This window comes from Lasioglossum baleicum, chromosome 7 (assembly GCF_051020765.1).
Source record: "Lasioglossum baleicum chromosome 7, iyLasBale1, whole genome shotgun sequence".
NCBI lineage: Eukaryota > Metazoa > Arthropoda > Insecta > Hymenoptera > Halictidae > Lasioglossum > Lasioglossum baleicum.
Window position 1 is genome coordinate 2,444,594 of NC_134935.1, and position 15,556 is coordinate 2,460,149.

General features: G+C 38.3%; 1 protein-coding gene across 1 annotated transcript in view; it reads right to left on the minus strand.

Annotated features, from left to right (window-relative positions):
* Positions 1–957: 957 nt before the first annotated feature.
* LOC143210820 (F-box only protein 32) overlaps positions 958–15,556 on the minus strand; it is a 44,411-nt gene continuing 29,812 nt past the window's right edge. The window contains exons 6-7 of the mRNA XM_076428020.1: positions 9,871–10,121; positions 958–5,951 (exon numbers count right to left, since the gene is read on the minus strand). Of these exons, the coding sequence (XP_076284135.1) occupies positions 5,753–5,951; positions 9,871–10,121 (450 nt within the window). The 3' untranslated portion in view covers positions 958–5,752. The remainder of the gene's footprint in view (positions 5,952–9,870; positions 10,122–15,556) is intronic.

Here is a 15,556-nt window from a genome sequence, read left to right on the forward strand (position 1 = left end):
CGAGGAGGTTGCTGCATATGTATAGTCCAGTCAATGAATACTCGTAAGGGGGGTGTAGAGGGAAATGAAAGGAACACAATTTTTAACTTTGGGTCTTTGTTTGGACTAGTTAGGAGGTAAACATACTAAAAGTTCCCACTCCTAGGAGGTGAGCGGGTGCAGGGGGGCACGTAGAAGGTCCCCCTTTTCGGTTTTCCGCTTATATCTCGGAAACTATGTGTCCTCGGAATAAGACCACTCTATACAAAATTAAAGCTGACAAAATGTGCCATAAGATTGAGTGAATTCATTTTTTCGCTATCTCGCATAGTTTCCGAGATATCCGCGCTCAAAGTTCACTAATTGTGAAAAAGAAATTTTTGCCTCACGTTTTTTGCCTTATTTGACTAGCTAACTCTTCAGCACAATTAGTGAACTTTGAGCGCGGATATCTCGGAAACTATGCGAGCTAGCGAAAAACTGAATGCAATCAATTTTATGGCACATATTGTCAGCTTTAATATCGTATAGAATGGTCTTATTGCTAGGACGCATAGTTTCCGAGATATCCGCGCTCAAAGTTCACTAATTGTGAAAAAGAACTCTTCAGCACAATTAGTGAACTTTGAGCGCGGATATCTCGGAAACTATGCGAGATAGCGAAAAAATGAATCCAATCAATCTTATGGCACATTTTGTCAGCTTAAATTTTGTATAGAATGGTCTTATCGCTAGGACACACAGTTTCCTACGTGCTACGTTCTACGTTCTACGTGCCCACTTGTAAACCGCTCACCTCCTAGGAGTAGGGAATTTTAGTATGTTTACCTCATAACTAATCCAAACAAATACCCAAAGTTAAAAATTGTGTACCTTCCAGTTTCCCTCTACAACTTTTCTTTGACTGGACTAATAAGAGACCCGGAGGGATGTCAAACGGAATTTCATTAATGTTTCTACACACAATTCAGTAAACAATTTAATATGTATATACAGATCAATTTTTTATTTCAAAGCATTTTACACAACGCTGTTCTACAGTTATTTACGTAAGTAAAATAATATCGATCCAAGAACGCACAAGGTCGGTGCATGAAACGTCGTTCGTTTGGTCGTCCCATTCTTTTTCACTAATCCGTCAAGGTAGTATACTATACATATACATGTACGCGTGCAACGATTGTGACTGTTGCCGTTAAGAAAAAACGCAATATCAAAACAACTATGCCGTATTTGTTGTGAACGGAATTTACAGAAAACGCTTCGACTCGTCTAAATGCAATAGCATCCATTTTGGCAGTATAATTTTAGCGTTTTAAATAAAAACGATCATTAAATATCATATATCTACGACACCTTGGAAAATCCGACGACGTTACTGCTGAACCAGTACATACAATAAATGTATACGAAGCATCGTAAATAGGAGTTTTTTTCCCTTTCGTGAACGAATATACAGAACGCGAAGACGAAGCACATGCAGTTCTTTCCGTTTCTTGTTCCTCTTTCGGCCCCGTGGACACGAACTCTACTGTTTCGACGAGTAATAGTCAGTTTGTCATCGCATTGGCTTCGGAGTTGTGACAAGATCGTGTTCGGATACTGGTCTCTGAATTCTTTCAAACATGGCTCTCTTCTGAACTCCGTCTCCGATGAGGATAAAATGCGAACATCCGTTGTGAAACGTATGCGCGTATAATATACATATAAAAACGGATATAAGTAAGTGTAAAAACGCTGGAACGCCTGAAATAAATGCAAAAATTCGAAAATAAATTCACCTAAATGGAAACTGTGTCGTTGGGCTGCCCTTTTTCTTGCGTGACCAGAAATTTTTGCATTTTTCCTTGTAAATTTTTCCTTTTTCTTATGTTATCCAGTAGATTTCTGCGAGAAGATGTGAGAAATCCAAGTTTCGATCCTGGAGGATCAATGGCTCGAAAGTTATAAACGTTTAAAGTTGAGCGATTTCCAGTGTTTTTGACAGGTTAGCGCTGCCATATTGTGTGTAGTCACGGTCGCGCGCCACCGACTGAGCGTAGTCGCTGGGTGGCAGCACAAACGTGGCTGGGGAATCTACGTGATTAACATCAGCGCGTGGTTGTGGTGCTACCAAGCGGCTCCGCTCGGTAAAAAACACTGGAAATCGCGCAACTTTAAACGCTTATAACTTCTGAACCATTGATCCTCCAGGATCAAAACTTGGATTTTTCACACCTCCTCGTTCAAATCTACCGGACAACGTAGAAGAAATGCATAAATTTCTGGTTACGCAAGGAAAAGTTTACCCGTGTCGTTGCACAACAGCTGCCGTGAGGAGGGACAAAAGAACGCCGCGTACGGCCGCAAAATTTTCTAAACGGGGTCGTGCATGCGTCGCCGAAGTGCGCCATGCGCGTATTCGCGCACTTCGACCCAGCACCGTTCTCGTTTTACGTTTCGCGCGCGACGAATTAGGATTTTGTACAATTCGTAACGTCGACATTCGAACGTTCAATTTACACCGGTACGTGAAACTTATTTGAGCTAGAAGTACGCGTTCACGGAATTTCACGCATCGCCGCGGTTAAGAATCTTCAAGCCCTCAAGAAAAAACGAAACTAACGAGAGAAAGTTGCTAGCAATTTCCGCGATTGGTTCGAAACCAGAGTGAAATATTAGAGCACGATGTGACCAGCGAAAACAAGATTTTTCTCATACTGTTAGTTCGAAGTTTGCACGACAACGTTGAAGTCTCTAGGCCAGAGGTCGGCAGGAAGTGCTCTTTTCAGTCGGTTTTCGAGGGCTACTTTTGAAGTTTGTTATAAGTAGACTGCGGATCTCTTTATGCAAAATAAAAATTGCCTGCAGCGATTGCAAGGAAGGGAAATCAAATTAGATGTTATTTCTTCCCTTAATGGTGTTAATAGAGGAGGAATCATACATTGACATCTTCAATTTTTCAAATTTTCCAACAATTTTGAATTTCATCTATTCAATTTTTCTATAAATGCATAAAGATCCGCAGTCTAGTTATAAGGCTTTGGTGACATATTGTATACTTGCTCTATTGCACCTTGGCGAGTGTCATTCACAGATAGCAAGTCGAAAAAACATTTTTTTTATGGGCTTTATAGACTAAGAAAAAAGAATTCTATGTTTGTATTACGTTTATATCACAGTAAACGTGAATTTAACGGTGACGATTTTTTTCCTTCGTCTATAAAGCATATGAAAACATTTACTTTGTTATTTTTGGAAATTTTTTTTCATTTTTCAAAAGACTGCCGAGCTTTGCTGAAAAACGAGCTTCATAGACTTTTTCCTGTGGTATTCTGTGAGAGAAATTCCACACATCCGAAGGGCCCGACAGCAACCGTCATTTGGGTTTGAAAAAGTGGCGGGAACATACGAATAAGCAATACTGCTTTTGATACTGGCATAACTGACTCCGAAAAACTATAGGATATTAAAAATACATCCTGTTTTACCGAATTTTCTGAAACAATGAGTCATTTTTTCTTTATTTCCAACATTTAGAAAAAAAAATGTTGGGTGGTCGAAACAGTTTTTGATTTCAGATTCGCATTCTATACAACCGAAAACATGGAAATTTAAAATCTTAACGCATTACCTATCGGTGATTATTGCATAATGTTGAAAAAATAAGGTACATGGCCAAACACTTTTTAATCGAACCTTCAATAGCAACAGCAATTTTCATTAAGAACTGACAAGACGCCCTCAATAACGTCATCTAATAGTTTCATTTAAGATTGCAATGTAACAGAAGATTTCTATGCTTTCTTTTGGTAAAGCACAATTATTGAAAACAGGGCCGGCCTTCTCTATAAAACGGGCCTGGGTGCAAGAAACCATTTGGGGCCCTAAATTTTTTGTAAAGTAAAAAAATTTACAAACACGAACATACAGGGCGAGTCCGAAGAAACAGAACACCTAAATATCTCCGTTACTTTTCGTTGTACAAAAAAACTTCTTAGGACAAAGTTACACTGTTTGCAGGGCCACAAATAACGGTGTAAGGGAAAAAATTTTCAAGGTCATTTTTTTATGAGATTTCAAGGTCATTGATATTTTTTTAAATGGAATGAGGAATTTTTTGATACATCAATCGATGCAGCTGGACATTCGTTATTAAAAAGTACTAACCCATGTATGTCGAAAAGTTAGTAGTACAGTAGATATTTCAATTTAAATAACTCTAAAACACCATTACTGTCGTACTAAAACGTTAGCGTTTACTTGCTAGTGTAAATTGAAGAGTTGAAATTGAAATTGAAAAATTGACGTTGAAACTGAAATTGAAGATTTGAAATTAACGAATTGAAATTGAACAATTGAAGTTGAAATGGAAAAATTAACGTTGAAATTGAAGAGTTGAAGTTGAAGGGTTGATATTGAAATTGACGTTGAAACTGAAAAATTGAAGAGTTGAAGTTGAAATGGAAGAGTTGAAACTGAAGTTGAAATGGGAGAGTTAAAATTGAAGTTGAAATTAAAGTTGAAATGAAAAAATTAAAGTTGAAATGAAAAAATTGAAATTGAAAATGAAGTTGAAGAGTTGATATTGAAATTGAAGTTGAAATGGAAAATTTGATGTTGAAATTGAAGAGTTGAAATTAACTAATTGAAATTGGAAAATTGAAGTTGAAATTGAAAAATTGACGTTGTAATTGAAAAATTGAAATTGAAAAATTGAAGTTGAAATGGAAGAGTTGAAATTAAAGTTGAAATTGAAAAATTGAAGTTGAAGAGTTGATATTGAAAATGAAGTTGAAATTGAAAAATTGAGATTGATATTGAAATTGATGTTAGCGTTTGTTTACTTGTGTAACGTCTTAGTACGACAGTAATGGTGTTTTAGAGTTATTTAAATTGAAATATCTCGTCAACCACTAACTTTTCGACATGCATAGGTTAGTACTTTTTTGTAACGAATGTCCAGTTGCATCGATTGATGTATTAAAACATACCTCATTCCATTTAAAAAAATATCGATGACCTTGAAATCTCATTAAAAAAAAGCCTCGAAAATTTTTTCCCTTACACCGTTACATGTGTCCCTGCAAATAGTGTAACTTTGCCCTAAGAAGTTTTTTTGTACAACGAAAAGTAACGTAGATATTTAAGTGTTCTGTTTCTTCGCACTCACCCTGTATATTACTAATGCATGTTTATTTAATGCGTGATTTTGTTTTTGCTAATACATTAATTACTTCAGAAGAATTACATTATTTGAGTTCTTGATCGTGTTGGGGTCTTCTCAATCGCGGGGCCCCGGTGCATAGCATCCGCCGCACCCCCCAGATGGCCGGCCCTGATTGAAAATCCAATTAACACGTTCCGTGCCAAGCTATTTTTTGTGGCCTGAAGATCACGTTGATAGGCTTTCGGTAGGTAAAGTGTTAAGTCGATACAAAAAATGAAAGAGGTGCTAAACGCGATGTCCAACGTTCCGATACAACCGTCCCACTGTGTGTCGTCCTGATGCGCCACGCGCAGTTGATACGGTACGAGCTTGAGGGGCGTAGCCCTCGAAACCCGGCCGAAAAGAGCACTTCTTGCCGCCCTCTGCTCTAGGCAAAAAGTAACGCGTTTTGAACGCGAGAGTATCCACTTCGATTGGATAGTCGGTCACGCGCCGCGCCGCTAGCTGGCAAATCCCAGGAATAGAGGAGAGATGCGATCATGATCGTGATCGCGATCGCGGTCGGTCCCGACAATTCTGTACGTATTCAATCGCGTTTGGGCTTCGCGGCCGCGTGCGAAGCATTCACAGCGAAAAGAACTTGAGGAAGGTCTGCGGAGGAATCGGAACATGAAGAGAGGCTTGATCCACGTCCGCTAGCTTCTCCTGAAATGCAGGATCCTGGTCGGCGATGCAAGGATGACCCAGCGACCGCCAAAACAAGCAACGGCAATTGCGGCACAGCTGAATCATCTCTGCGTATTCTTCTCGGAGCCCGAACGACCTGCGCACACATTGATTCGCGATAAATGCACGCTGCAATTGTGTGAACCATACGCAACGTTATTGCGGCCGAAAAATTATGATGATCAGGGCGGGATTAAGTCCCGTAGCAGAAGTAGCAAATGCTACGGGCCCTGCACACGGGCGCTTCATCGAAGAGGCGCCGAAACATGAACGATATTTTTGCTAAAACAAAAAGGTCATTCATTGTGCCTGTTTAAGGGTGTCGGTCCTTAGTTGGCCTGGTCGAGCGAGAGTGTGGTGGCACACTCACACCCGCTAGATACATATACGTACACGAGGATTGCAAGGGTCCCGTAAATTTCAAATCACGTCTCGCTAATGCACATTTCCGGCCCCTACGTAGTCACAATCGCTAGATAAAAGACCGACCTAGCGCGCTTGGTGTCTAAGATGGCCTACTTTTGCGTTTTCGGGGCGTAATTTTCATTATTCGGCAGCATGTAGCGGAGTTCGACAAATATTGGGCGGCGCAACAGTGCTGCCACTGTCAAGACACATACATTTTCTTAAATATCGAGAGATTTAGGGTTGTTATAGAAAAACGTACACCAAGCGCACTTGCGGGGACACATACAATGTCAATGCAACTTTTATTATGTTAAACTACACGTGTTTAAACACACAGTTTGAAATTTACCGAAGTACACCCCTAGACGGAGGGTTGGGTACAACTATAGTTCTGGCATTTTTCGCTAGGAGCGCTAATGTCTGTTTCTCATCCTTCAGTCACTGTTTTACCGATACAGTGACCGATACAGTAACCGACACGGTGACTGTATCAGTAAAACAGTGACTGAATGATGAGAAACCGACATTAGCGCACCTAGCTAAAAATTCCATGGAACTGATACTTGTACCAAAACTCTCCGTTTAGGTGTACTTTGTAAATTTCAAACTGTGTGTTTAAACACGTGTAGTTTAACATAATAAAGGTTGCATTGACATTGTAAGTGTCCCCGCAAGTGCGCTTGGTGTACGCTTTTTCTATAAGAACCCTAAATCTCTCGATATTTAAGAAAATGTATGTGTCGTGACAGTGGCAGCACTGTCGCACCTCCCAATGCTTCTTGAACTCCGCTAAATGCTGCCGAATAATGAAAATTACGCCTCGAAAACGCAAAAGTAGGCCATCTTAGACACCAAGCGCACTTGATGGGTCTTTTATCTAGCGATTGTGACTACGTAGGGGCCCCAAATGTGCATTGGCGAGACGTGATTAGAAATTTACGGGACCCTTGCAACCTCGTGTACGTATACAGGGTGTCCCAAAATTCCTGCACATCCCGGAAATGGGAGGTTCCTGAGACCACTTGAAACGACATTTTCCTTTGCAAAAATGTTATCCGCGGCTTTGTTTAGGAGTTATTAACGAAAAACACGGACCAATCAGAGCACAACCTAGACGCGAGTTGGCACAGTCCAGTCACAGTCCGATTTGGATTGGTCCGTGTTTTTTGTTACTAACTCCTAAACAAAGCCGCGGATAACATTTTTGCAAACGAAAATGTCGTTTCAAATGGTCTCAGGAACCTCCCATTTCTAGGATGTGCAGGAATTTTGGGACACCCTGTATGTATCTAGCGGTGTGTAAGGGTGCCACCACACTCTTGCTCGACCAAGGTCAAATTCGGACCGTCACCCTTAAAAAGGTGCGCTACATTTGCACGCAAGCGGCCCTGATACAAACCCTAGGGCCTAGGGCCTCGTGATAACATTTGCTACGGGCCCCGCGCTGGCTTAATCCGGCACTGATGATGGTAACATGCAAATTCCTAACTGGTCTGCGGATTTTATGCATTTATAAGAAAAACCAGCAAATCCTATTTAAAACAGTACAATTGTCATAGAAATTCAAAATCATTGTCCTATTGTTTGCCGTGCATCGCGACTGTTGCGGGGGTAGATTCTCGTTTCCAAGATTGCAACGGTGCGGGATGCGCCTTCTGATTTCTCGATAATGCAAAGATGAGGTTTTTCAGTAAGTAAAACAGCTAGATAAAAGATCAATCCAGGGCGCAATCACCCTCAAAAATCCTATTTTTACGTCTAAGAGGCGTAACTTGCATTGTTCGGAAGCATACACCTGCGCGTGTAGCTATTTTCATAAAGCTGCAGCAGCTACATGCTGCCGAATATTGATTCAGCAATCCAATACACCAGTGTTTCCCAAAGTATGGTACGCGTACCCCTGGGGGTACACGAAGAGTTTGGAGGGGGTACGCACTGATTCTAATACAATAATCCTGGCGCAGCAGGAGTCTACTGTCGTGTACAAAGGATGTACTATGCGTCCGACAAGAGATGGCACAGAGAAACTCGTAGGTACCACGTGGTATCCGTACTTCGCGGTACACGTTCTCCGCGATTGTCTGGATCTAGTCCAGTCAATGAATGCTCATAAGGGGGTGTAGAGGGAAATGGAAGGAACACAATTTTTAACTATGGGACTTTGTTTGAACTAGTTAGGAGGTAAACATACAAAAAATTCCCTTCTCCTAGGAGGTGAGCGGTTCACAAGTGGGCACGTAGAAGGTCCCCTTCTTCGCTTCTCCGCTTATATCTCGGAAACTATGTGTCCTAGCGATAAGACCATTCTATACAAAATTAAAGCTGAGAAAATGTGCCATAAGAATGATTCTATTCAGTTTTTCGCTATCTCGCATAGTTTCCGAGATATCCGCGCTCAAAGTTCTCTAATTGTGAAAAAGAAATTTTTGCCTCACGTTTTCGCCATATTTGACTACCTAACTCTTCAGCACAGTTAGTGAACTTTGAACGCGGATATCTCGGATTCTATGTGAGATAGCGAAAAACTGAATTAAATCAATCTTATGGCACGTGTTGTCAGCTTTAATTTTGTATAGAATGGTCTTATCGCTAGGACACATAGTTTCCGACATATAAGCGGAAAACCGAAAAGGGGGACCTTCTACGTGCATTTGAACTTGAAAAATTGGAGTTGAATTTGAGAAATTGATGTTGAAAATGAAAAATTGAAGTTGAAATTCAAAAATTGATGTTGGAATTGAAGTGAAAATTGAAAAAGTGAACTGGAATTTGAAAAAGTGATGTAGAAATTGAAGTTGAAATTGAGAAATTGATGTTGAAACTGGAAAATGGGAGTGGAAACTGAAAAAGTGAAGTTGAAATTAAAGTTGAAATTGAAATTGAAGTGGAAATTGAAAAAGTAAAGTTGAAAGTGAAGTGGAATTTGAAAAATTGATGTTGAAACTGGAAAATGGGCGTGGAAACTGAAAAAGTGAAGTTGAAGTTGAAGTTGAAATTGGAGTGTTGAAATTGAAGTGTTGAAATTGAAGCAAAAACACAAATTCGAACAAATAATACCAAAGTGAACTTTGAGCGCGGATATCTCGGAAACTATACGAGATAGCGAAAAATTGAATCGAATCAATCTTGTGGTACATTTTGTCAGTTTTAATTTTGTATAGACTGGTCTTATCGCTAGGACGCATAGTTTCCGAGATATAAGCGGAAAACCGAAAAGGAGGACCTTCTACGTGCCCCCCTGCACCCCGCTCACATTCTAGGAGTGGGAACTTTTAGTATGTTTACCTCCTAACTAGTCCAAACAAAGACCCAAAGTTAAAAATTGTGTTCCTTCCATTTCCTCTACAACTTTTCATTGACTGGACTATCAAAAATCGTGACATGGTATGAAACTCATAAGTTACAACTTCATACGTTTCGAATCTTTGAAACTTCGAAGTTCCCTTCATTTCTTCGAATCCTTCGTATCTTCGAAGTGTCGATGCTTCGGAAAAGTAACAGCCCTAGTACACAGGTGTCGAAACTTTGGGAAACACTGCAATACACTGCTGCAACCTTAGCCAAGACCGGTTTCGATTACTACAATCGTGGCGAATGCTGTCTTTCACCTTCGCGCAATGGTAAATATAGTTTTCCAGTCTTTTCCGGGATTATTTTGTCTGGTAGCGGTTATCTGTTGCGGCGTGAAATGGTACTGTGCAAGCTCTCGCCAAATTCTTTGTTCCTGGGCCAGGACGGCTAGATGCTCGCACGCTTCCGAAGAAGCTTCGATGTCCCGTGGATCGCTCAGTCTGAGAAGCACTTCTCGACGGCATTCGGGAGGCAAGTGGGACCACTGCGGCTGTTGTTTTTCATCCGGCTGAAAACAAACACCGTGACGATTAAATACCAACGAGGATCGGATGTACTTGTGATCGACGCGTAAACATACAGGGTGTCTGTTTCGTCTCAATACGGTGAAATATCTTTTAAGGATTGATGCTTTGAAAAACATGTTTGCACGAACGTTGCTTGGTATGAAGGGGGACGTTACAGTGGGTATAAATATTTTTTCATACCTGTTATAGCGAGGCAGATTTCAAAATCAATTTAATTGTTTTCTTTTAGAACGGTATACTTTTGTCTGCAGAATGTGACGTTTCTAGACGAATTCAACACGCCGATTTTAATGAAATTTTGGTATGATATAAAACTCAAAAAAACATTTGACACGTATGTTTTTATAGCGGCCGATATCCACGTTAAGGGGTTGAAAATAGCTCTCAATGTTGGGGTGAAAAATCGGTTTTCTTGAATATCTCCGAGAAAAGATACACGAAAAGATTCGTCCGTCAAAGACGCACAAATTCGATTTTGAAATTTTTGTCTATGCCTAATACTCTCGGAGATATTCAAGAAAATCGATTTTTCACCCCTACTTTGAGAACTATTTTCACCCCCTTAACATGAATGTCGGCCGCTGTAAAAAAATACGTGTCAAATATTTTGTTGTGTTACGGTTGGGTAACTTCCCTTGTAAGTCATTTTCTTTCATGAAAGCTCGCAAAATATATTTAACTGTATTCAGATCAACAGACACCCTCTATATGCAGAACCATTAGTACCACATAACCATAGTCAATATACAGAGAGTTATAGCATTAATATTATTCAAACACAAAATCCCTTAAGAGTTGATTGGGTCTACCAGGATAAGCATGGTCCAGAAGCCCCCACGACAATTTTCAATGATATCGTGTGCATAACAATGCTTCTACGTTGAAAGGGTAATTTGAGGGTAAACACCCTAAATTTTATCTTCTTTTTCTCGGCTGTTAATTAAGATGAAAAAAAACGAAAATACTCGAACCTCTTGCATTTCATATATTTTTTCACAATTGTGAGCATATTATGAAGGGTAGAAAAAAATATTTATTTCTTGAGGGGTGGGGGAACCTTTGAAAAAGGTTCAAAACTGAACCGAAACGTTAGGAAAGAAGAAAAGTTTATTGCAAAATTGCTAGATTTACTAAGTGATCGAAACGGTAGCGCCGAAAGCATCATTAAATTAAATACCTAAATTTTATCTTCTTTTTCTCGGTTGTTAATTAAGATATTAAGATGAAAAAAAAACGAAAATACTCGAACCTCTTGCATTTCATATATTTTTTTCAGAATTGTGAGCATATTATGAAGGGTAGAAGAAAATATTTATTTGTTGAGGGGTGGGGGTTGCAAGCAACCCTTTTAGTGACAGCTACCAAAAAATTCAAGAACAATGTTCTGTTACCTATATAATATACCTGAAAGTTTCTAGAATAGTCGGATTGGTGGAACATAGCTAAATAACACTGTCCAACAAATTTCAACTTTTTTTGTGATTTCAATATACTGTTGGGTCCTTCTTATAGAGTTTTTTGCGCTGATTCCGAATCTGGTTTTAATTTTTTTCCTATACGTCCAGTTTTTGAAAATCATGGCTTTGAAAAAAAAACATATTTTTCAACTTTAAACAAATATTGTGATGTTATTATAAAAGATATTGAATTGTTGTTTACAGCAAACGATTCTGTAGACTTTCCTGAATACAGTGATATCCAATATTAATACATTATGATTGTTTAAACATATTTAAACAATGATTAAAGACGGAGATGCACCACTTTTGCACCAATTTTTGCGGATATTTTCGAATTTATCTCAAAAAATAAGGGTCCAGCGAAAAATTGAACTATACCACGCGAAAGAGCAGACTTTTATCTTGAGAAACCCCCCTGTGAAGTTTGCATGGTCGACGTTTTTACCGAACCAGAAAGCAAAATATCTTCGCCCGACATGCGTTGACGCCAGTGGTGCTCTTCCACTAGCGCGGTCGTTCGTCGGGATACGGCGCGGCGCGGCGCGCTGCGGTGAAACGGCGCGTGGCTATAAGCGCGCAATTATGTCAGCTTACTTAAATGTAATACTTTATTAAATGTTATATTATTGTTATTTATTATTTATTAGTATATTTATTCTGTATAAATTATTTTATGTATTTTTTAATGTTAGTCTCTCGTTTATAGTATATTTAATACAAAAAATACCTTTTGTAACAAAAAAATAATTTATTCACACACTACACTATTACACTATTTACAATGCTAATATATATGTGTACACTATTCAGATATAATACACTATATCGATTTAATATGGAGCAAACTATTTTAATTATGTATTTTAGTCAATAAAAATAGTCCCGTTTATATTGTGTTTGGACTTATTTTACTCGGAAGAATCTCGAGTGTTCATTGGCACTATAATTACAATACATAGATAAGACGACAATTACTGAAAATAAAATTTTTCAGTCACCGCATTGCAGACTTACATTGTATGTATTCCGTTGTCCGTAGACCGTCATTTATTTCAAAATATGTATCGTGTTGGTTCTTAAGAAAACTGATGCCAGAGTTCAGTTTCGGCTTTGTGTTTGTTGAAATCAGTCGTGTCAAGCATTTCAAATCTGCATTGCTACGTATAAAACTTCATAAAAAACATTTATAGTTATTTATAGTATTTTAGTTGTTGTGTATATAATATATGTATTTTAGTAGTGTATTATATCTGAATAGTGTACACATATATATTAGCATTGTAAATAGTGTAATAGTGTAGTGTGTGAATAAATTATTTTTTTGTTACAAAAGGTATTTTTTGTATTAAATATACTATAAACGAGAGACTAACATTAAAAATACATAAAATAATTTATACAGAATAAATATACTAATAAATAATAAATAACAATAATATAACATTTAATAAAGTATTACATTTAAGTAAGCTGACATAATTGCGCGCTTATAGCCACGCGCCGTTTCACCGCAGCGCGCCGCGCCGTATCCCGACGAACGACCGCGCTAGTGGAAGAGCACCACTGGCGTCAACGCATGTCGGGCGAAGATATTTTGCTTTCTGGTTCGGTAAAAACGTCGACCATGCAAACTTCACAGGGGGGTTTCTCAAGATAAAAGTCTGCTCTTTCGCGTGGTATAGTTCAATTTTTCGCTGGACCCTTATTTTTTGAGATAAATTCGAAAATATCCGCAAAAATTGGTGCAAAAGTGGTGCATCTCCGTCTTTAATCATTGTTTAAACATGTTTAAACAATCATAATGTATTAATATTGGATATCACTGTATTCAGGAAAGTCTACAGAATCGTTTGCTGTAAACAACAATTCAATATCTTTTATAATAACATCACAATATTTGTTTAAAGTTGAAAAATATGTCTTTTTTTAAAACTCCATTTTCTCAAAAACTGGACGTATAGGAAAAAAATTAAAACCAGATTCGGAATCAGCGCAAAAAACTTTATAAGAAGGACCCAACAGTATATTGAAATCAAATTTGGTGTTGGACAGTGTAATCGAAAAACAAATGAAATTACGCCATCATAATATCATAATATACATATGTATAGTGCAGTGTTTCTTACAACCCTCATTAATGATTCATATTAGGAGATTAAGTCTCTTCTTGACCAATCATTTCGTATTACTTTTATCTAATCAGTCTTGCTTCGACGCGACAGTCAGTCTTCTTATATGTCTGCAATCGATGGATTTTACGTACGTGGTAAGAACTTTTTCGTTATAATTCAGCGATATTTGTTTTATATTATACAGACCGTCCCAAAAGTATTGTACTCGTCGCCATATACATTCACTGGTATTAAGAGCAATGAATGAATTAATTTTTAAGTTCAATTGTTTATTTATTAATCAACGTATTGTTTAAACATTTAACACTAGAATAACCAAGCACTATGCGTGATTGACGTACAGGGTATCCCAAAAGTGTTGTACAGTAAAGTCGCGATCTAGCTCTCTGAGGATCTCCACAATCACTGTCCCTTCGCCTATCCCTTCCACGATGGGCATCCCCACGAGGGGCCAAGAAGCAAACAGTCCGTGTTTACATGCTGTCATTTCTTACGTTCGGCATACTTTGAACTTTCGGCGCATTTATAAAAAAATAGTCTTCCTACACGATCTCTGTCCCTGCTCAGAACGGGCGATGGCGGCAAAATGATAAAGTTTAGGGTATTTACCCTTAAATGAGGGGTTAGCGAATACAGCTAGATCGCGGCTTTACTGTACACTGTACAGTACAAGGTGTAACAAAATTGAGTGTCATGGTTTTGGTAGATGGTTGTACACCTTCGGTTCGGTGGAGATTTGTTAAAAGAAATTGCGGCAAAATTGACTTTGACCTTGAAATTCAATTTTTTATGCTTGTATCGCATTCAGCATGGGGGTTTACAAAATAATGGTGGCCAAATCGAAGCCGCTGTTCAAGGACGATTGTTAACAGTCATAAACCATGATAGTTCTCAACTCAAGGAACGGAAGACGACGTTAAAACATTTAACATTCTTTTATAAGAGAACGGTTGAGTTGCGACCTATGGTTCCTTCGACAAGTTTGGTCCCCATGGTGAGTAGAATGCGATACAAACATAAAAAATTTAATTTCAAGGTCAAAATCAATTTTGCGGCAATTTCTTTTAATAAATCTCCACCGATCCGAAGGCGTACAACCATCTGCCAAAAGCATGACTCTAAATTTTGTTACACCCTGTACAACTCTGAAAATATGCGCAATAAAAGAACCGTTCAAGTAAATGCTATTGAGTTTAATGAGAGGTATCGCAATAACAAAAAATCAATAATACTTTCCATTTAAAAAAATGTTGGGGCCCCTCTTTCTCCCCCAAAAAGATTTAATGCATATTAAAATATTAGCCCTCCTTAACCATTCAATTAAAAAAAAATTAATTCCATATCTTCATTAGATTCCGAGATAACAGCTTGTAACACTTTACAATGGCGTAATTTTTCATTTGTTTTTCAATTATTTAACCATGTTCCACCAATCTGACCATCTTGAAACTTTCACATATATTAGATAGGCAACAGAATATTGTTCTTGAATTTTTTGGTAGAGGTATCACTTCACTCAAATGCTTGCCACTCCTCCCTTAATATATGACAATCAAAATTGTCGTGGGTGCTACTGGACCACGCTTATCCTGCTAGACCCAATTTGTTTAGCATTCGAATGGTGACTCTGAGAGGCATCAGTAAAAATTGCCATACCATTATTCAAAATATTGTTCATATTATTAAATATGTTGGTATCTAATCACTTACTGTATTATACCAATTTCATGTCCATAAAATTTATAAAATCACAGGGAATGGAAATATTCTAGCTAGGAAGAAATGTTCAATTTTCGAGTTAACCTTCGCAAGGTATTGTGGGAT